The 21,593-nt window shown below is 34.1% G+C and overlaps 4 protein-coding genes across 13 annotated transcripts in view; 3 read left to right on the top strand and 1 right to left on the bottom strand.

Moving 5' to 3' along the window:
* The window catches only part of LOC105959103 (DNA ligase 1), a 41,384-nt gene extending 40,079 nt beyond the window's left edge, over window positions 1-1,305 (bottom strand). For 2 of the 6 annotated variants that reach the window (XR_016029930.1, XM_088814567.1), the window contains exon 1: window positions 161-1,264. Coding sequence is in view for 2 of the 6 variants with exons in the window: in XM_088814567.1 (XP_088670693.1) it covers window positions 161-1,063 (903 nt within the window). In the remaining 4 variants the exon portion in view is untranslated. Of the gene's footprint in view, window positions 1-160 lie in introns of all 6 variants that reach the window. The other 4 variants (XR_016029932.1, XM_088814566.1, XR_016029931.1 and 1 more) reach the window with 3 other exon arrangements.
* Window positions 1,306-3,181: 1,876 nt separating this feature from the next.
* LOC105959102 (UPSTREAM OF FLC protein (DUF966)) lies at window positions 3,182-6,882 on the top strand. Of its 3 annotated transcripts, none has more exons than XM_088813192.1 (7): window positions 3,182-3,592; window positions 3,892-4,264; window positions 4,361-4,430; window positions 4,519-4,634; window positions 4,864-5,728; window positions 6,177-6,469; window positions 6,577-6,882. In XM_088813192.1, the coding sequence occupies exons 2-7, from the start codon at window positions 4,048-4,050 to the stop codon at window positions 6,600-6,602; spliced, it is 1,587 nt and encodes a 528-aa protein (XP_088669318.1). In that variant the 5' UTR covers window positions 3,182-3,592; window positions 3,892-4,047; the 3' UTR covers window positions 6,603-6,882. The 3 variants fall into 3 exon arrangements, with proteins under 3 accessions (XP_088669318.1, XP_088669320.1, XP_088669319.1); XM_088813194.1 differs by having other exon boundaries at window positions 3,337-3,592; window positions 3,902-4,264; XM_088813193.1 differs by having other exon boundaries at window positions 3,563-3,758.
* Window positions 6,883-10,955: 4,073 nt separating this feature from the next.
* On the top strand, window positions 10,956-13,271 carry LOC105958868 (transcription factor FER-LIKE IRON DEFICIENCY-INDUCED TRANSCRIPTION FACTOR). Its single transcript, XM_012982872.2, has 4 exons — window positions 10,956-11,671; window positions 12,370-12,603; window positions 12,714-12,887; window positions 13,019-13,271. The coding sequence occupies exons 1-4, from the start codon at window positions 11,105-11,107 to the stop codon at window positions 13,118-13,120; spliced, it is 1,077 nt and encodes a 358-aa protein (XP_012838326.2). The 5' UTR covers window positions 10,956-11,104; the 3' UTR covers window positions 13,121-13,271.
* A 4,528-nt stretch (window positions 13,272-17,799) lies between these two features.
* On the top strand, window positions 17,800-19,331 carry LOC105959101 (zinc finger protein ZAT5). Of its 3 annotated transcripts, none has more exons than XM_012983131.2 (2): window positions 17,800-17,934; window positions 18,230-19,331. In XM_012983131.2, exon 2 carries the CDS (start codon window positions 18,241-18,243, stop codon window positions 19,186-19,188), a length of 948 nt encoding a protein of 315 aa, XP_012838585.2. In that variant the 5' UTR covers window positions 17,800-17,934; window positions 18,230-18,240; the 3' UTR covers window positions 19,189-19,331. The 3 variants fall into 3 exon arrangements, with proteins under 3 accessions (XP_012838585.2, XP_088670093.1, XP_088670094.1); XM_088813967.1 differs by lacking the exon at window positions 17,800-17,934 and adding an exon at window positions 18,012-18,119; XM_088813968.1 differs by lacking the exon at window positions 17,800-17,934 and adding an exon at window positions 18,038-18,129.
* Window positions 19,332-21,593: the final 2,262 nt, after the last annotated feature.

Genomic DNA, 21,593 nt, shown 5'->3' with positions numbered 1-21,593 from the left:
TCTTCATTCCTAGAGATATTTAGCATAAATTACTCATGCCAGATGGTATTGACTCTACCATGCCACAAGAAATATCTCAAAAGTACGAGAAATTCATTATTCTTCACACCCCAAACTAATCAAACTTCAGTTTGCGAAAATAACTTATTCAACGAATCACCTTGTATTGCTTCTTAATATGGGCTTCTTTAGCCCCACAAGCCTCGGCAAGAGCCTTGATAATCGAAGAGTCCCCAATACCGAGCTCCAAACCCTCGTGCGCAGACGCAATCCTATTCGCCAAAAGGTACACAACGGGCAACAAATCATCCGGTGTAGTTTCGATCACTGTCCTCAGCATATTACACACAATCTCCGTGATGGCAATCCTACCTGACTCCTTCGATATCGCATCAAAAGTCTTCACCACAAACATGAAAGGAACCCTCTCCCCTTGCCCCCAAAAAGCCGCCTTTTTCACATTAAAATTCGCAGCCTTTTTCTTCAACTCCGTTAGACTCTCGTCGGGGCTGATCGACACGCGGGCCTTCTTCTCCACCACCAAGCCTTCACTCAAATCAGTAGATTTTTTCCCATTTTCTTTTAAGCTTGATTCTTCAACCGGGATAGAACTAACAGCACCATCAGCACTATTATCCAATGAATTATCCATATGGGCATCTCCATTTTTGACCAAATTCGAGCTCTTGACATCTTCTTGGTGCTTTTCTACGGCATTTCCGATTGGGTTGGAAGCTAGACCTAGGGAACTACCAACTTTAGGGTTCAAAAGAGGGGTTTGGGGAATTGCAACAGAGGCTTTGCGTTTCTTGGGTGAGGATTCTTTTGTTTTTGCCGATTGGGGCTGAGGGGGGGGTTTCTTTTTCTTCGAAGCATTTGACATGAGAACATCGAACGCGGAGGGGCGAGAGGTGGACATTGTTCTTAGTCTAGGGTTTGACTTGGTGAATGTGAGTAACGGTTTCGAAGAGAGCAAAAGGGGGGAGAGGGGGAGTTTTCCGGCGAGATTAATAGAGAATGAGATTAAGATCGAGCGGTGGCTGCATGACCGGAGTGAAAACATCAACAGAGAAATGGCGGGAAAATTGCAGGATTTCCTTTTTTTTCTGGAGCGAAAATCCTTACGCCGGGGTTTTGGGGGTCCAAGGATGAATCAGAGGTTCTACGCCTGACGACGTCGTTTCTCGGAAATTGACCCTGTCTTCAAGAAAATATTTTTCTTTCCCTTTACTTTTGGTACGAAATAAAAGAAAATGATTGCAGCAAATTATTAATCACATTAATGGGTAATATTGCTATTAATGCATAACATTATGTAATAGAGCTATAAACAATAACCCGCAATTAAGAGTAAATTACGAAAACCCCTGAACTTAGGCTAAATAATGCAAAATACCCCACTATTCGTAATTACCAAAAATCCGTTGAGATTTTTTTCGGTCTTACACCAATCCCAACTTAGTAACTTTTCACGGATTTTTTTTTTTTATTCCAACGAATAGACTTTACACAATTTTAGATTTTTCTTTTTATTTCTCACATATTTAAAAGAAGATATAGTAGATTGTACACATTTTCCATTAAAAACTCAATCAACAATTAATCAGATGGGGATTTTAGTTATTACGGATTGGTGGAGTGTTTTTTGTTATTTAGCCTAAGTTCAGGGGGTTTGGTAATTTATCCCGCAATTAATTAAACTTCCATCAAATCCTAATTTTATTTGCAATAACCCGCGATTAATTAGAACAATCCAAACTTCAAATAATTAATTAGGATTTTATATAAAAAAATATATTTTTTATTTTTATTTTTAAATAAAGGGGAGGGGGGCCTCAAATAGCAAATTGAGCTAATCAGGGCAACAATACAAAGCATTAAGGCCCATATGTCTTATGGGATGGATAAAATAAGGCCCGCAGTCGGCCCAATTAAGAATTTAAAATTGTTGATATCTTGTTTGTCTCCTACCAATATAAATATTTGGCTAAATTTTACTTTTTCCCATTGTACTTTAACTTAGTATCACTTTACTCACTTATATTCTTAATTGCATCGTTTTGTCCCTACTTACTTGAAAAATTGTCTCAATTTTCTTTTTTAGTAATTATTTAAACTGGGAGGGGTGGTTTTTTTTAATTTTTCAGACTTAGATCAAACGGTGTTAAAGTTAAAGGTCTGAAAACTAACGGCGAGTGTCATAATAAGACAATTTTTCAAATATAAGGGGGCAAATCGATGCAATTGAGAGTAGAATGAGGTAACATAATATTGAGCCAAAGTAAAAGGGGGAAAATGGAACTTACCCTAAACATTTTATCTGAATTGAAATAATTAATATTCCAACTAACCAATCATATACGCTAGTATTAATTAATTATCGATTTATTGGAGGTTTTATTGCTCAATTATTTTGTAATGAGTTTAATAATGTAATAATTTATAAACAGTGGAGCATATATGCAAATTCCCGCGTTTTATGGATCTTGTAATTGAGTTAACTGTTAACATCTCATGCCTGGGCCATTTTCAAGCTCACTCGTGACTGTGACCACTGCTATTTTGAATTATATGATCATATTATTAAAAGTGAAATCAATTATTGAAACATTTATTTAAGCATTTTTAGTACAAGAGCATTTTTCACCTAATTATTTTATTTATCATTTTTCATATATTTACTTAAATAACACATCTTTATTCTCTAACCAACTAAATGATAAACCCTAGTTCTCGTTCAATTACTATCAGTAGGTTTTATTGAGTATTGACTAGATAGTAGAGGCTTCTACGACATACGTCCATTGTTGACAAAATTCTTACTTGCGGAAATCCGCTACAAAAGTTAAAACACACGCAATTAAATATTATTATTTCATTAAATTAGACTAGTTAGAACACTTTGGCTGATATTTGCTAACTAAAAACTATTTTAGCATCTTAATTTTGTTACATAAAAGAAATTATAGACATATATATCACATATAATACCATAATTTAATGAAATTTAATAAACAAAATCCAATATAACGAACAAAACATTAAACTAATTAATTAATCGAATAAGGATAATTTGAGCAAAATATACTATTCCGAAATTTCGATATGCATTTTGCCTTGTTGCATTCCAAATAGCATCCATAAATAATTGAGGAGTCCGCAAGGAATACCTAGCTGTTGGAGCAGGTGACTTCGTATCGATTCACTCATATTCGAATAAATAATTTTCTCAACAAACTATTTCTTTTTTCTATTAAAAAAAGGAAAACAAAAAAACAAAACGGAGTTTGATTTGGACGGAACCCAAAATCAGGAAAAGGCCAATAAGATCAATTTGGGGCCTTCTTCCCCTTAATACCCCAGGCAAAAGGCCAAACCATACTTTCACTGAAATTAACTTCTCATCTCCACGCGCCACGCGCCACCCCCACCCCTACTTCAGTCACTTTCTCCATCTCCGCCACTCTGTCATTTCCTCTGATTAGTCTCTCTCTCAACACACACTGCAAGGATGGGTTGGGCGAGTACTATGCTGCTGCAGCATTGAATGCCATCTTCCCTGTTTTTTTAGCTTTCATTCCCTCTCTCCCAGGTTGGCCTTCGTCTTAATTCTCTCTCTTCACTCATTTTCGTGCTTTTGCGTGTTCAATTTGAAAATTACAGTTCGTGTGGTTGTGTGAAATTGTTTTCTTCCATAATTGCGAGCTGTAAAAGGGAGATTTGAAGGGACTATTCTGCAATTTTCTCGATTTTAGGAGGTTTTCGCTTCCTTGTTTGGAGTTTAATTTTTTAACGAATTAAAGCCATTTTAGGTCATAGCCAGATCTATTGCAGTTATACCAAGCCCAAATTATTCAACGATGTTGCCTAAAATGTAGATTTCTATTTTAGTATGTTGCAGGATTTTGAGCTCTGATGGTCGAGATTACATGGCTTTCATTTGAAGGCATACTTCAAACAAGTGTTGAGTTGTTGTAGATAACTGTGATTGTTGAGTAAATACAGTTTCGACTGGATTTTGCTGCGGAAAAGAAAAAAAAAAGGAAAATGGAGGGGAGAATGAAGAAATACAGGCAAGTGAGCCCCGAACGAGCTAAAGTATGGACAGAAAAATCACCGAAATATCACTACAATCATAATTACAATCAGCAGCAGCACAATCACAAAGTTCCGGTAGTGTACTATCTATGCAGGAATCGACAACTCGAGCATCCTCATTTCATGGAAGTCCCTATCTCTTCTACCGATGGGCTTTACTTAAGAGGTACTAAATGCACTTCACTTCTACCTGTGTAATAAGTCTCTCGATTATACAGTAAATAATATTGTTCGTCTTGAAAATTATATGTTTGCTTTGAAGATGTAACCGAAAGGCTTAATGTTTTGAGAGGCAGAGGCATGGCTTCGATGTATTCGTGGTCTTGCAAGAGGTGAACACGGTCCCACTGAATTATCCTTTTCCCTTTATTTTCATAGTTGTGTTTTGTCTTATATATTAAGTGTAATTTGTCGATGCAGGAGTTATAAGAATGGATTTGTGTGGCACGATCTTTGCGATGACGATTTAATCCTTCCGGCTCACGGAAATGAGTACGTCCTCAAGGGCTCAGAGCTCTTCGAAGAATCCAATTCTGGTAAAGTCATTAATTATCCCTTTATCTGATTGTTTTTATCAACCTCCACTATATTTTTATTGAATTCAATATATAAACTTGTTCATTTATTGTTCAGATATTGTAGTTAGAACTTAGAAGTTAGCGAGGCACTCAATTATGGAAACTGGCTCATAATTGATAGAACCTCTTTATATCTTTACGTAACCGGAAATTTTCTTCAAAATCGACACTTCTTGATTTTTTTTAGGTAACTTCAGCCCTGCAGAGACAATTATACTACAGAATCAGAAAGCACTTCCAGAGCCACCATCTTCTAGAAGCCACGAAGAATCTTCTTCTTCGTCCAGCTTGAACGGCACAACCACAAAGACTTCTCAAGAAGACGAAGTATCTCCACCAGATCAGCGTCCATGCTCATCGTCCGTTTCTCCAGAATTCATCAACGGGAAAAACTCCTCTTGGAATGGTTCTTTGAGCCTCACTGAGTACAAAATCTACAAGAGTGACGGCCTTGCAGATGCCTCCACTCAAACCGAAGAAAACTCCAACAGAGCCGTTGCAAATCGTGACACCTGTACAAGAGGTGTTTCAACCGATGAGGCATTATTGGAGCCCAAAAACGAAGTTCCTAGGGTAATAAAAGGCATTCCGGCAACTTCTAGAAACCTCGTTTCCCCTCCTCCATCTACCTCCAGTGCTTCTTCTTCCAGTGGCAGGACCGATACCTTGGAGTCTCTCATTAGAGCCGATGCGAGGAAGCTCAACAGCTTCAGGATACTCGAAGAGGAGGAGTTTCGAATGCCGTCACATGCGAAATTGAAGGCTTCGAATATGATAATGCAACTGATTTCTTGTGGTTCCATATCTGTTAAAGATCACAGCTTTGGCCTTATTCCGACGTACAAGCCGAGGTTTTCGCACTCGAAATTTCAGTCACCCTTGTTCTCGACATCTGTGATGTTGGGGGACCTTGATTGCATGTCGGATAATCCACGCCACATGGGCGTTACGTTGGAACAGAAAGAGTACTTTAGTGGGAGCTTGGTTGAAATGAGTATGCTTAAGGAAGGAGTGCCCAAACTTAAACGGTCTTCTTCATTCAATGCTGATAGGTCAGTCACTTCTCTGAACCGCAATTTACATTCTATTCATTATCCTATAATGTGTGTTATTGAGAAATCTCCGTGACTTGCCTATGTGAATTTTTTTTTTTTTTCAAGAATGCAACTCAAGACCCATGTCACGATTTTGATTATTAATTATCCAGATGCAGATGTTTACTGTTGTCACAATTTGAGCCATAAGTACAACCTATATCTGTTGGTTAATGGTTATACATTATAGTGCTTGAATCTTGATCATGGACCTGGTGAACAGTTAATGTACACTGCACAAAAATTGCATATTTGCTGTATTTCACTTGTAATCGAAGCAAAAAAAATAAAAAATTATAGCTACTGGGGTTGAATTTATCCGGTCCTCTTATGAATCCATTGTCTTATGAATATTTTAATCTCTGCTTCATATATTAAGACAGACAAATTCCTTTTGGCTGTGCAGAAGTAGTGAGCGATTCGATAAAACCGAAGAAAACGTAGAGGGGAGTAGTTCCACACGAACAAAGTGCATTCCCAGATCACTCAAGGCTTCTCTAACTAAGCAGCAGCCAAGATGCGAATCTATGAGATCCCCTCTTTCCGACGGACCAAGAATCTCGTCCGACAGAGCAGAAAGTTCAAGAACAACAACACCTGGCACATCCAACGGTGGGAGCAAGAGAATGACCGATCCTCTCTCCAGCAAACCGAATTCTTCCAGAACTTACAACGGGAATGTGATCAAGATTGAAGAAAGTTAAAAATTCCGACTCCCCTCAACTCAACTTGTTTTTTTACATTGCGTTTTATATTCTTGTAGGTTGAAATTTTTCCTGTCTTTTTTGTTTCATTTACTCCAACAGGCTTGCTTCAGGAGCTCGGGTTATAATTCAATCCAAATTATCTTCAGACGACGAGGGGACATGTTGAGACCAAACGAAATTGAACAATCAATGGACAGAGATATTATTCTTAGAGTAATCCCATGCTCCTTAATTTCTCAATGATTTTTTTAGAATTTGATTTTTTTTAATCATGATTTTCATGTAAATTGTGAACTGAAATAGGTAGATGGATCAATGGGTTTGAGGTGATTTTTTTTTTTTTGTCTAAATGCACAAGTGTTTCTGTTTTGTTACCCACTTATATTTGAGCAAACTTTTGGTCAACGAGTCAGTTTGACATTCCTAAGGACATTGGTAATTAGTGTAACTAACCATTGGTAATTAGCAACATAATTTTGGTTTGGATAAGGTCAAGACATTTGCAGGTGGTGGAAACTTCTAGAATTTTTGTTTGTCTGTACGTAATAAATTTTGCCTTAGGGACACAAGTAGTTTCAGTTATCGAAATCAAGAAAGTTTGAGGCTTGACTTTATCCCATAAGCATAGGATGCTGATGCTTTGGACTTAAGAAGGTTGACCAATACTATATAAAGTTACTTAAAGTCAACATGACCCTCTTTTTTTGAATAAATAGTCAACATGGCCCTTAATTTTTTTTTAGATCAGATTCGTCACACATCCGTTTGGGGTAGTTTCAGTAGTACAAATAGAGCTGGTTATTTATTAATTCAATATTAATTCAATATTACAAGATGGATGAAATCTTTAGTTGTTAAAGTTACTTTTGCCGAATATTTGTATTTATTTTGGTTGTAATAAAGGTGGACAAATGCATTAAAAGGGGATCAGTTTGGAGCATTAAATGAAAAGTTAAAAAAGTAGGTGGTACAATGAGAGCGAGGGGCGGGAACCCCCACATTTTGAATTAAAGGAGGAAATTAAATAGGACGTTTTATTGGTTAAAACCAATGTTGTAAGAACCGGACCGGACCGGCCGGTCGGACCGGTTCAACCGCGACCCGGCGATGAGGCGGTCCGGTTTGGGCTTCAAAACCGGGAAAATCTAAAACCGGGGTCAAATGATCGAAACCCGGTTCACCCGGGTAAAACCCGAAAACCGGCGAACCGGTTAATGACCCCGATTTTTGTCAAAAAAAGTATAATGGTGGACTGATCTCGGTCGTTTCGTGGCCAGATCTGGGCGGCGGTGGGTTGAATCAGGTGGTCGGAGGCCGGAGGTGGACGGATCTCCGCTGTAAAGACGGTCAGGTGGGCAGACATGGGCGGCCGTGGGCTGAATTCGGGGGTCGGAGGCCGGAAATGGAGAAATAAATGGGAGAAAATAGAGAAAAAGAAAGAGAAAATGAGGGAAGAAGAAGAATTTTTGAATTCACAGAGGAGAGAGAAGGGGAGAGGAGATAGAGAGGGGCTGCGTGAAGGAGAGAAGAAAAAGTGGGAAGAGAGAGAAAATTATAGAGTTGAGAGATAAAGAATAAAATAAAATAAAATAAAGTAAGGGATATTGTATTAAAATGGAAAAAAATTTTTAAAATATATAAAAGATAGATAGAAATATATTAATTTTGAAATTTAAAACCAATAAAAATATTTACAAAATTAAAAATTTAAAAAATTAAAAAACCCGGGTCGAACCCGGTTGAACCGGTCCAACCGTGACCCAAATACCTATCCGGTTTTGTGTCCGGTCCGGTTCTGATAACATTGGTTAAAACAGGCTCCAATCACGTGTGCACAACTCACAACACCAAGCCTATACTATTGATTTTTCAAATTTGGATCATCAGACATTGGGTTAACACTTTTGCATAGTCGTTTGGTTGAGGAGATTAGTCATAATTAATTAAATAATTGAACTTTATTTGAAGTTGGTATCTTCATTAAGTTATCGGATCAACACGTAAATATTATGTTATCATGTGTCTTATCTTACCTTCTAGCCATGTATTTTATTGAATCATCGAAGGTCAAATAATATTATTGAGTTTTATTATATTATTTAATCTTATCTTGACAACAAAACGAGACCTTAGGACTTTGACATTTGAACCACTAATATAATTGTGTTTTATTAAATTATTTAATCCATACCTTATATTGTCTTCTAGAAATGTGGCATTTTCCCTTCCCATAATACTCTTTATGAATATCTAAATATATTTTTTTCAATAATATCTCAAATCAGTTTTACAAAAATAAACATACAACAAATATTAACTAAGAAAAATAGGACAATGCGCATTAGAGATGAAAATTCAATTAATTAATAGCAAACAACTCTAAGCCCAAAGGCCAAAATGATGAATCGTAAATAAATTTCATCAATTTTTTATTAAAAGAATCCACAAATAAAATAATTAGTCTTTTATCCGGTTTGTATTAAAAGAAAAAAAAACATTCCCCTAGCCAGACTTCAGAACTATTAGGGCACGTGCCACTGTGAGCTGATCAGCAGTTGGACACACAGTCACCACGTGTTGAAAGAAATACGGACTCAGTAGTAATGTATCGGCAAAGTAGAGGGACTCTTGTGTAATTATCAGACGAATGTGGCCTAGCTGTGAGCTGTCATTCTTTGATTTGAGGGACTTATAATATAATGTCAATGAGTTGGCTTTGTCTTTTTTATTTTTTATTTTTTATTAATACTAAAAAACAAAGTTGTCTTTGTCACTCTTCGCACGACCTAAAAAACAATACATTATGTTACACTCATATGTCTAAATTTTGAGGCATTCTGCATTAAACAAACTTATGTTATAAATTATAATTATTAATTATCCTGACCCCCTCAATAATACATATTAAATTATTTTATTTGCGGGCTGCAACCTTTTATTTTATGTTATCATATTAATATACACTTCAAGAGGGGATGTATATAGACCAATGGCTTCGTTTTATTGGATTGTTTTTTTTCCTTTTTTTTTTGTTGATTTTCACTCAATTGAAATGAAATTAAATTTATTTTTAATTTTATTGAATTTTGTGTAAAAATAAAAATATGCTTGGTGCATTAATGAAAACTTTTTTTTAAGCCATTAATGAAAACTTGTACAGGGTGAGATATAAATGATAGAAGTCACTAATAAAAAAATAACGTTTTTGAAAATATAAATTGAATATGATAATTTATTAAAATGATTTGTAGGTGGACTATTGTTAACTCATGAATCTGTGAGATTGACTGTATATAACTTGAGTGTGGTCGAGTCGAGCCAAAATGGTAATTTCATATAACCTCATGTCGGCCAAATGCTGATCGACACTAATTGGTCGCTAGATCAATTGGCTAATAAGTGATGAACAAATATTTAACATGGTATCAGAGCCAACAAACAACTATGTATCGTTTATGTGGGGGATTTGTTGCTGCATGGTTTGATTTTCTGCATTATTCGTGAGTAATCAAGGTTAATTATTCGTAATCGTCTTTGTGTGGTGATTTTTCTGAATATGATTGACTGATTTGGTTCACAAATCAGATCGCACATACATGAAAAATTTATAAAAATAGATTTGTTTTCTTCTTAAACAACAAAAAGAAAAACAAAAAAGAAAAAAGAAAAAAACACAGAGAATTTTTTTCATTTTAAATTGGATAAAATGTAATTAATTTACATAGCAAATCTAGGGTTTTGTACAATATGTCATCCTTAACTCCCAGTCTCCCATTACACGAGAACAAATAAATTACCTTGTCAAACACAAACACCTGTTTAATTTATAATCAAGAATATATTATATTTTTATATATATATCTTATATGTAAAAGAAAGAAACGATGGCCATTCCTAAAACCTAATGGTATTTCTGTAATTAAATATTTATAATATTTTTTCTCTAGCAACTAATTTCTAACTATAATTTTTAACAATTATCAAAATTGAAACTAAATCCCGAAGAATCCTATCTAATGGTACTTTTGTAATTATTTATTTTTAATATTTTTTGTCTACTAATTTTTTAACTATAATTTTCAACAATTATCAATCTTCTATTTTTCATCAATAAAATTCAAATCTTAAGAGATAAAATAGAAATTTGATTCGTTAAATCTTAGTCTATATATTTGGATTATAAATCTTAATATGCTAGATTTTGAAAAAAACTAATATTATATAAAATATGAATAATACTATATTATTAAATTTTACCATGTTAGTATACTATATTTTCTTATTATGTATTAAATTGATTATTTTTTTTTAACTTCTGAAATAATATCCCGTGCATCGCACGGGGAAAAAATGCTAGTTATTTTTAAAAGAACAAAAGTCAACCAGGTAATCTCCATTAAATTAAATATTAAATCTGCAAATTGCGCACAGTGATTTAATTGTCAACTCTTTAAAAAAAACTAAATCCATAAAAACAGAAAACAGATAATTGTGGGTTCCGTTCATACCAGCTAGACTTGTTGTATATATACAAACCACAAATTCGGAAGAAATAAATATACTCATTAATTAAACAATCAATCAAAAGCGAACAAATTAAAATATCTCCGGCGAAAGAAACAGGAAAATGGCGGCGGAGAGATACGGAGAAGAAATAACAGGAATAATCCCATTCCAGGAAATAGAATACGCCGCCGCCGCTGATTTCGGGATTGTGGATTTCATGGATAACGATTTGGATCACCTCATTCAACTCGTCCAGGTTCAGAATCAAGTCTTCTATCTCGACACCGACGACGCCGCCGCCACTTTTGTTAACGGCCACCTTTACCCGACAGAACCTCCGCCTCCGCCGCCGCCGGAAAATCATCAATTGTTCGTTTCTTTCGACGACGCTGCAAATACGAGCGGCCAATTTGCTAATAACACTATTAATACAGTGAACAATCAGTTTCAAAACGACGTCGTTTCAGGGGAAAGGGATGATGACGACGATGATGATAACGATGACGTCATTTACGGGGAAGAGGAGGAGGAATCGTCGGAAACCACCACTAATACGTCGGAGAAGAAGCAGAAGAAGGGCGGTCATAAGTCCGACCGAACAAAGACGTTGATTTCGGAGAGACGGCGGCGTGGCAGGATGAAGGAGAAGCTCTACGCCTTGCGTGCATTGGTCCCTTATATTACAAAGGTCTGTTTTTCAATTAATTAATTTACTAAATAAATTTGTCCACTTAATTAGTAATTAATAATTTCTCAATTAATTTCGTTCCAATTTGAAATTTCGTAGAAAATGATTTCAATAGTTAATCTTGTATTGATAATGCATGTAATATATTAAGACAAATAGATCATTTGTTGGATATATTGCGGAAATATATGAACAAGATCAACAAGGAAATAATTGAGGAGTACGTATCTCCTACATATTTTACTCTTGCTAATACATGTTAAATTACAAATACAATCTTACACCTATTTATACTAATCTAGGCACAAGTAGTACATGCATCATAATAAATATATTCATCATGAATCCTAGATATACATGTATGTAAGTATTCATGTATTTGCCTCATGTATCCTATCATACATTGTACATGCATGTGGATACACTTCTAGAAAGTGCATTAATTCCAACATCATTTAATATTCGTCATCCATCTATCTCCGATACGTCGAATATACCAAGAAAAATAAACCTAAAACCTAGCTAGCTAATAGATATTTCATATTAGCGATTAATCTCCATAGCTATCTGTTTTAGTAAGTCATTAGTACTACAATCCAACCTTCATTGTCTTGATCATACATGCACATGCATAAATGGAAGCTATTGTGATAATTAATACATTAATTATTTGTGTGTGTGTGTGTGTATGTATACAGATGGACAAAGCGTCAATAGTCGGGGATGCGGTGTTGTACGTGCAAGACTTACAAATGCAGGCGAAGAAGCTAAAATCTGAGATTGCTGGACTCGAGTCTGAAGTGAATAATAATAATAACAATAACAATACCAATACCAATACCAATAGTAAGTATCAAGGGAGCTGTGTTCACAATTCCAACAAAAGCAATGCTACAACTAATTCCCATCCAACAATCAAGAAGATTATTAAGGTACTAATTAAGCTAATTAATAATAACTAATTAAGAGATATTCTCTTAAATATTAATAAAAATGAATATAAATTAGTTAACGATTCGAAGATTGTGAACGAAATTTGCAGATGGACGTATTTCAAGTGGAGGAACGAGGTTTTTACGTGCGAATAGTGTTGAAGAAAGGCAAAGGTGTTGCTGTGTTGATATACAAGGCCATTGAATCCATTACCACCTTCAATGTTCAAACCTCCAATTTGGCTGCTGATTCTGACAATTATATCTTCACTTTCACTTTGAATGTAAGAATTTTATCTTCTTTTTTTTTTTCTTCATTAATTATGAATGTAAGAATTTAATCTTCTTTTTTTTTCTTAATTAATTATGTGTTTATTTATTTATTAATTAACTATTAAATTTGAATGATGAACAGATTCGAGAAGGTGATGAGGTGGACATGAACTTGGCATGTTTGAAGCTGTGGGTTGCCAGCCTTTTTCTTAATCAAGGATTTGAATTTGAAACATTGACTTAGCCAATGGCTAATTTTGACTTTAGTTCAAGCTTCTTGTCTTTAGTGTATTTAGAGTTTTTATTTTTATTTTTATTTTTTTCTACTATTGTTGTATCAATAAATAATTATTTATGTAGTGTGGATGAATGAAAGTTTGAAATTTCGAGTGTAACTTACCCACGAGTTTGATGGGCCAAATTAAAGCCCATTCCTCACTAAAATATTAGTCTATAGTTTCACTTATCCACAAGTTTCATGGGCCAAATTGAAGCCCATATCAGTGTGTACATTAAAATTGCAGTGTACAAGTATATCAACCAAGTCTAGGGTTGAAAATCGGAACGGAATATCCGGATTCCGCCGATTTCGATCCGAAAACATCTGAATTTGGAATAACATTTTTTTTTCTTCCGATTTTCGATTTTTCCGACTATTTTTGGAACGGAATGGGAATTTATTTTCTCCGAAAGTACTAAATCACATCTAAACCGTCCATTTTTTCACCTTTCAATCTTAAAAATCATGGTGAATGTTAAAAGAAGGGTATATTTCACTTTTTCCCCTTGTACTTTGGCTATATTTCACTTTACTCCCTTCTACTCTCAATTGTATCGATTTGACTCCATGTGCTTGAAAAATTGTCTAAATGTGGCGTTCGCCGTTATTTTTTAGACATTTGACCTTAACATCATTTGATTTAAGTCTGAAAATTACAAAAAAAAAAAAAAAAACTACCCCTCACAGTTTAAAAAATTAAAAAAAATATATAAAAATAATAAAAATAAATTGTGGTTGCCGTCGTGGACTATGTTTTCTCGTTGTATTCAATTTTTTTTTAACAATTATTTAAACTGGGTGGGGTGGTGTTTTTGTAATTTCAGAGCTTAGAACAAACGGTGTTAAGATTAAATGTTTGAAAAACTAACAGCAAGGGCCACATTGAGACAATTTTTCAAGTACATGGGAACAAATCGATTCAATCGAAAGTAGAAGGAAGGTAAAGTGATATTGAGCCAAAGTCAAGTGGGGAAATGAAATTTACCCTTAAAAGAAACATATATTGTTTATGACAATAAATGGGGCAAATATATATGGTTGGAAATAGTTTTAGTTTGAAGTATTGGATTAAGAATTGACAAGTCACAAGCTTAGAACAAAGTGTGAGAAGTTGAGTTGGCGCCAAGTCATCATCACTTTTAATAATAATAATAATAATATATATTTATTAACCCCTAATTTTGTGCCTAATTACAAAAGTGGTTGTCCTACACATCACTAGTAGCACTAGTAACACATTACTCAACCCCAATACACACATTATCTGTGTGAACAAACAGAAAGTACACCACTGCCTAATCACTTTATTTTTTACGTCTTACCATTTTATATTACAAGAATTTGGATCCAAATGAATAATTACGAGCAGTTAATTACTTAATTTAATAAAGACTAACCGAACAATTAATTTCGTAACGAAACTTTGATAGATTAATACTCAATCCTCTCAAAAAAAAAAAAATTTAAAGTATATGTATTTGCTTTCACTCTTTCAGCATGTTACAATCACCACGTAATTTGATTTTGACCCCTCTAAATAGTTTTTATTTGGAAATGGACAATGTGAACGCACGAGTGCCTTGCACAACACCTCATTTAATAAAAAAATATATCAAAATGTAATTAGCCTATTTAAGTATGACTTAATAATTAATTATGAATAATCTCCTCTCTTTTTTTTCCGCCTACGTGTAGTTAAAAGTCATGTTTCCATGTCAAAATTTGAAATAGTAGCCCCAAGTATGTAATTTAACAGGTCGGCGAGAAATGGTAAGCATTTCTATAAATTAAAGTTTCCTAGTTTCTAAACCTCAACTTTTAAAAATAAACACTTAATATTCATTTAATTCACGGGCACTAACTTTTGCTTTTAAATAAGTCTTTGCAAACACCAACTAAGGAGGTGTTCGCAATTAAAAAAAATAGAAGCTAGCAATTAAGATTTAAGTTAGTGATTAGTGTGTATTTCTAAAAGTTGAGCGTGTTTGCAAAATTTACGGAAAATTAACTTTTAATCAATTTATTTTAAAAGAAGTTGTACTAGGGGTATTTTTCTTATTTTAGCTTAAACAAGAGTTATAATTGCATACACTTCAAAAGTGATTATGAGAAGAAAAAAAAAAAGAGAACTTAAAATCAATATTTTAAAATCTTTTACAAATACCACTTAATTAACAAAAACTTTGTCATTAAAATATCCATTGCACATATATCGATCAACAACAAATTTAATGATGAAACATTCTCAAAATTTGGTTAAAATTTACCTATTTCTTAATTGCAAAATTACTTCTTAATATGGTTTAGCTAATCCTGACTTGTCTCTTGACTGATTAAGTTAGTGAAGCATTTGTGCGTTTGTTGGCACGACGGCCACATCCAGTTACTAAATAATAATAATTATATATATAATCAAATTATTCTCTTGCCAAAACATTTTACGTTGACTTTATAATATTCTTTATTTATCACTTATAGAAAACATTATAATATTGGGGAAAAATGCCAGTATACTCAACCAAAATTCGCCACATTAAATTAATAATTAGTGTATATAATATATATACAAGTTGGAAGTTATATAGCCTCGTTCATTGTCCTTCGCCATTAGCCAACTCAACTTTAATTTTCAAAGACTTCACACTTATGAGACAACACATTCTTTTGCACGTCTCTTTTTTGCTTAATTTTTCTCTTTGGAGATTTTTTTTTTCTTTTTATTTCTTCTTTTTGGTAATGAAGAAATCCACAACCATATATACAGATGTGTTGGATAAACCTACATTTTTGTATACAACTTGCAAAACATACGATAAATGTAAACTACGCTAGACTAATCATGTGTGACAAGCTCGATTTAGCGACTGTTGGCAAGAGGATTCGAACCCAAACCAATTAATGCATACTCACTCGTTCAAACTGCCAGGTCAACATTCGCGTGACTTTTACATCAATTTTATCCCTGTGCTACTAATTTTTGAATGTTAGTTTTTTCAGAAAAAAATAAATAAAATAAAATTATGTTGAATCATGAAAATTTTCGAATTTGTAGGAACTTTGATGCTACCAGTTGTTTTAAAATCGGTCAGTAATTAAAAAAAAAAAGATGCATATTATCCTATTCTTATAGTGAACTCGACACATGTATAACACTGTCCATACCATAGGCTAACGAAAATAATCAAGAAATAATAATTAGAAAAATAAAAATAATTACGTCAAAATTTCCTTTATCTTCTTGTGAGTACCAAATAAAAGAGAGTACGTGGCTGGCTCAACTGGCAATGAATACCATAAATAGTGAAATGTTGTTGATTTCACAAAGAGATTTCGTGCTGTAAGGTGTTAGTTGTGAGTGAACTAATTTATAAGTCCAAATTAAATAAATAAATAAATAAATAAATTTTGCAACAGAACTAATAGTGGGAAGGCGTAGATTGCAAGGCCAACAGATTTTTGATAACAACCTATACGAATTAATACTACTCACATAATTAAGTGTCCATATGACAGTTACTCTTATGGTGTACACTCTCCCACGGCCCCACTTGCATCAAAATGCAAAATTCCTCGCCTCAAGAGTCCTCGTACCTAGTTCGATAATTTTTTGATGAATTGTGGTATTTCAACGCCCCGTTCGAGTAGTAGACCAGAGTCTGGTGTCCACAAGAAACCAACCCTCATTGAAATTAGAATTTTCGTACTGATGCTGCCGGTACTCGATCTTAGGACCTTGCGCCGACTTACAATCCTCGAAACGAGTTGCACCTTACAGCCCCACTTGATATTAACCCATTTTTGTCCCTACACTTGGTCTTTGTCCTCCCTCAACCCTTGGATATATTTATGGGCCAATCTTATTATATTACATTTACAAATCAATTAATACAATTAAAAATATATATATTAATGTAAAAATCAATAATGTTGTAATAGAAAATGAAGAATTGAAATAGTAATATGGATAGATTAAATTAATAATAATGTTTTTGGAGTGGATAGATAGTGGAGAGCCAAATATGAAGTATTAGTGATCCATGGATGTAAAAAAGGAATCAAAATTGTTGATGAAAAGAGATGATGGGTTTGCTTGAAAGCCAAACCGAATATTGTTTGGTTTTTTGGCTGATTTTAATTAATTTTATTTTATTTATTTATATATATATATATATATATATATATATATATATATATATATAAATATAAATATATACTTTTCTTTAAGTTTAAGAAGAGATGTAGTGAATGAGGTGGAGCATGCCTTTAACGTGCAATCCCTCTTTGCTTTAATGCTTCTGTTTATTCCTCATTTTCGCTGGCAATTTCTCATCAACACACTCTTAATCCCCACTTAATTTTAATTTCTCTTCCATAATTACACCCTAGCATTACTTCTTTTTTTTTTCCCTTTTTATTATTTTCTTTAATTTAATTAATAAAAATTATCCACTTTTTTTTTTTGTTGGACCAAACTGAAATAATGAACCTTTAATTAGCATACATTAAGAGTGAGTTAAAGTCTGCTCTTTTCTAACTTGCAATAGCCTTAATGAGCTTATTTAAAAAAAACAAATTAATATTATTAATATATATAAATAACATAAATCGTGTTTTATTATATAAAACCAAAAACGCTGTAATAAAATACAAACATAATTTACATGGTGGGATTTATGTGAGTGAAAGACCTTTTGAAGTGTGTGTGTGTGTGTGTGTGTGGTTTGAAGTTGGAAACTGAAGCAAGTAATATTGGTTGGCTACAAGCCAGCTACTTCATCGTAACCGCTCACGAGCCTCGTTTTTCTCTACTACATATACATACATATATACATATATATTTATGTATTTATATATATATGTGTTTGTATTTTTGTAGTCCTCACCCTCACTATATCTATACCATTCACAGTTTCTCTCACTGCTCTTCTGCACTTTCTCACACTTCCACTCACTACTGATCAGTGTGTGTGACTGTGTGTTCTTTTTCTGGTTTTTTTTTTTTGGAGTTAAAATTCTATATATATATATATTATATATATATCTTCCGTTTATATATTTATTCTTTGGTGGCAGTTTTGATTGGGATGATGAAAATGGAAATCTCGGAGGATTTTTCGGGGTCTAACGATCAGGTGATCGTTAAAGGGAAGCGCACAAAGCGGCCAAGGCCGTCGTCCTCCACCTCCTCAAGCATCGCCGGCGGCGGCGGCGGCGAGTTTTACAATAATAATAATAATTCAGTATTGATGGTTTCATCTCCGGCGACCACATCGAGTGCGATGAGTACAGAAGAAGACGAGGATATGGCCAACTGTTTGATTCTCCTCGCACGTGGGACGACTTCACCTCCACAACTAGTCTACGAAGAAACCAAGGCTGCGCCGGCGGCGGCGGAGGAGAAGAAATTCAGAAGCCGGAAATTCACTGAAATGGCCGCCGCCGCGGCCAACGGGAAAGTGGGCGGCAGCTACGTTTACGAGTGCAAGACTTGCAACAGAACTTTCCCGTCGTTTCAGGCGTTGGGCGGCCACAGGGCGAGTCACAAGAGGCCGAAGCCCACCGCGGATTACGATCAGAAAAAGTCACCCCCGGCGGCGCCGCCGCCGGATGTGGAAGAAGATGGGCAGTTCATCACCGGAGCACTCAATACTACTGTAATTACTCCGCCGCCACCTTCTACAACAACACAGTTGCTACCGCCCAACAACAAAAGTTTCCACCATGATTATAACCATCACAACAAGCCCAAAATTCACGAGTGCTCAATTTGTGGTTCGGAGTTTGCTTCGGGGCAAGCATTGGGCGGCCACATGCGAAGGCACAGGCCGGCGGCACCTAGTACTACTAACACCACCACCAGAACCGGCGGCGCGAGTACCGAAACCGATTCTTCGTCGCCCAAAAATATGCTGGCGTTGGATCTCAATCTTCCGGCTCCGCCGGAAGATGAAAAATTCCATCAGTTTCCGACCAAACAGCAGAACCGCCTCGTCTTCTCCACGGCGGCGATGGTGGTGGATTGCCACTATTAGAATAATAGGCCGAAAAGTCAATGTGAATAATTATTTTTTTTAATTACCACTACTTTTGGTTTTTTCTTTTCAATTTTTTTTTACACTTATAAATTTACAAAAATACCATTAATGTTGATTAATTATTTATTGCTATTGCTAAATTGTTATTGATTCTTTGATTGATTTTGTTGGTGAAGTTGAATTCTTTGAGTGAGTAAGTGGTTACTATTCATCGTTGCCTTTCATTCACGAAAAGTGAGTGACGAAGCATCTTCCCTTTTATTTATTTATTTTATTTATATAAAAATAATTTTATTTATTTATTTATTTTAATATTACTCTCATTTTCAAGATTGTTACAATTGTTACAATTTCATGTTCTTTTTTCCGGAGTGGGAGAGCAAATATGTTTAACACTCCAACTTGGTAGTGTGTGTGTGTGTGTGAGAGAGTAAATTAAAGCACCACAACTAAAAGTGGTGGATTAGGTTTAATTGCTATGGGCTATTTATTTAATTATTTATTTGGATATTAATTACAAAACAAATAAAGGTGAATAAATAAAAAGACTTTTAGCTTGGGTTTGTTTTTCCACTTTCCATTAAATGACGTGGAATAAACGGATAGATGAAAGATAGGTTAGTAACTGCCAATTGCCAATCCCATGTGTATCTATCTATATCTATCTGTATGCCATTTTTTTTTCTCTCTCTCTCTCTCTCTCTCTCTCTCTCTCTATATATACATAAATAAATACTCTTAAAATATACATATTGTAGTTGTTTTCTAGCTAAGTTAGATCACCTCACTTCACTTGTATCTCTCACTCCACCTATTCACACCTAATCACTTAATTCCATTTTTCCTAACTTTTTTTTATTTTCTTAATCCCACTTTTTCCATAATTATTCACCCATTTTTAATTCGTTATTTAGTTAATATTTTAAATTTAACATTTCAAATCATGATTCATAGAAGTCAGATGCAAATTTTCGAAGAAACCGAAAAAGAGAATAAGCTTATAAGTTCAATTATTCAAAATTAAGAGAGTTAAAAAAAAGTACTTTTAGTAAATTAATTACCAAGTAATAAGAAAACGATAATAACAAAAGATTAGATATAAACAACCAATTAGGTGAAACACATCCTCATGATCATTCAATGTTGTGGTTCGACTATCTTATCTAATGGCCTCACCAATTTGATTAATTAAGCTGCTTTTGCACTTAAATGTGAAGAGGTGTAGTTAGTAGCTTTTGGTTAGTTATTAAGCTGGTGTTTTTGCAAAAGATTATTCAATAGCAGAAGTTAGTGATCGTGAATTAAGTGGGTATTAAGTGTTATTTCTAAAAGTCGAGAGCGTGCAAATATTCTTTAAAATGAACTTAGGTAGAAAAATCAAGTCTAAACTTAAAACAACTTATATTAAGAGAAAGAAGTAAAAGCAAACATAAGTTAATTAATTAATTTGATGTGTAATTAATCACACAAAACACAGAGAGATGGGTGGGGCTAAGCTTGCTTAGCTCATTGTTGTTGGAGTGTTTGTTATGTTCACGTTTCGGGTGATTATTGTTAAGCCAAAAAGCATGTTAGTGGGGTGCTACTTCGCCTCCCTAATTAATGTACCCTCTTAATTAATCACCTCCTAATTTTATTTTATTTTTTTATTTTTCAATTTTCTTTTTTGTCTGTGTGTTACACTAGCTAATATAAACTCATTAAAGGATAATGAATGAATTAATTTAATTACCAAATTTTGGTCCTCATTTCTTGGCCACCCAATATTTTGAAAGTGATGGAAAATTAGTTACTACTTTGCTACTTGTCTAGCATGTGCATGAATGCTTCTATGTGTATCAAACCTTTTATTTTTATTTTTATTTTTATATTTATTTATAGGCAATAAATATGATATAAATCAACATCACTTTGATGTTTTAGTGGCTACTATTTTTTGGGATAGTAATTTGGTACACTAAAGCGCATTACTAGTAACTAGTCACTATCGGGAGTTATACAGTATGGCCTCGTTCAGTCGTCACGATAAAATTAAATAATTTAATAAAACTTAATTGTATTATCACACCTTGAAATATCTAATAAAAAAAATGCCCAGAAAATAAAATAAGTTATGATAACATAATATTTACGGGTTGACCGGTCAAGTCATTGGGGATATCAAACATCAAACACAGTCCAACTATTTAGTTAATCATGATTAATCTCCCGAACCAAACGAGACCTATACGTACATGTATATCAAGTAATAGTGTACAATATCACGCAAAAATAAATTAACAATTTATATGGTGAATTTTTAATATCATGATACTTAAATTTAATACGAACTTGATATAAAAACAAATCGAAAATATCATATTTGAGTAACGTTGACAGCTCAGCATCCACATGTTCGAGTT

The sequence above is a fragment of the Erythranthe guttata genome, chromosome 14 (assembly GCF_056151865.1).
Source record: "Erythranthe guttata isolate IM_541 chromosome 14, IM_541, whole genome shotgun sequence".
Classification (NCBI taxonomy): Eukaryota; Viridiplantae; Streptophyta; class Magnoliopsida; order Lamiales; family Phrymaceae; genus Erythranthe; species Erythranthe guttata.
This window is presented reverse-complemented; position numbering and strand designations above follow the sequence as displayed.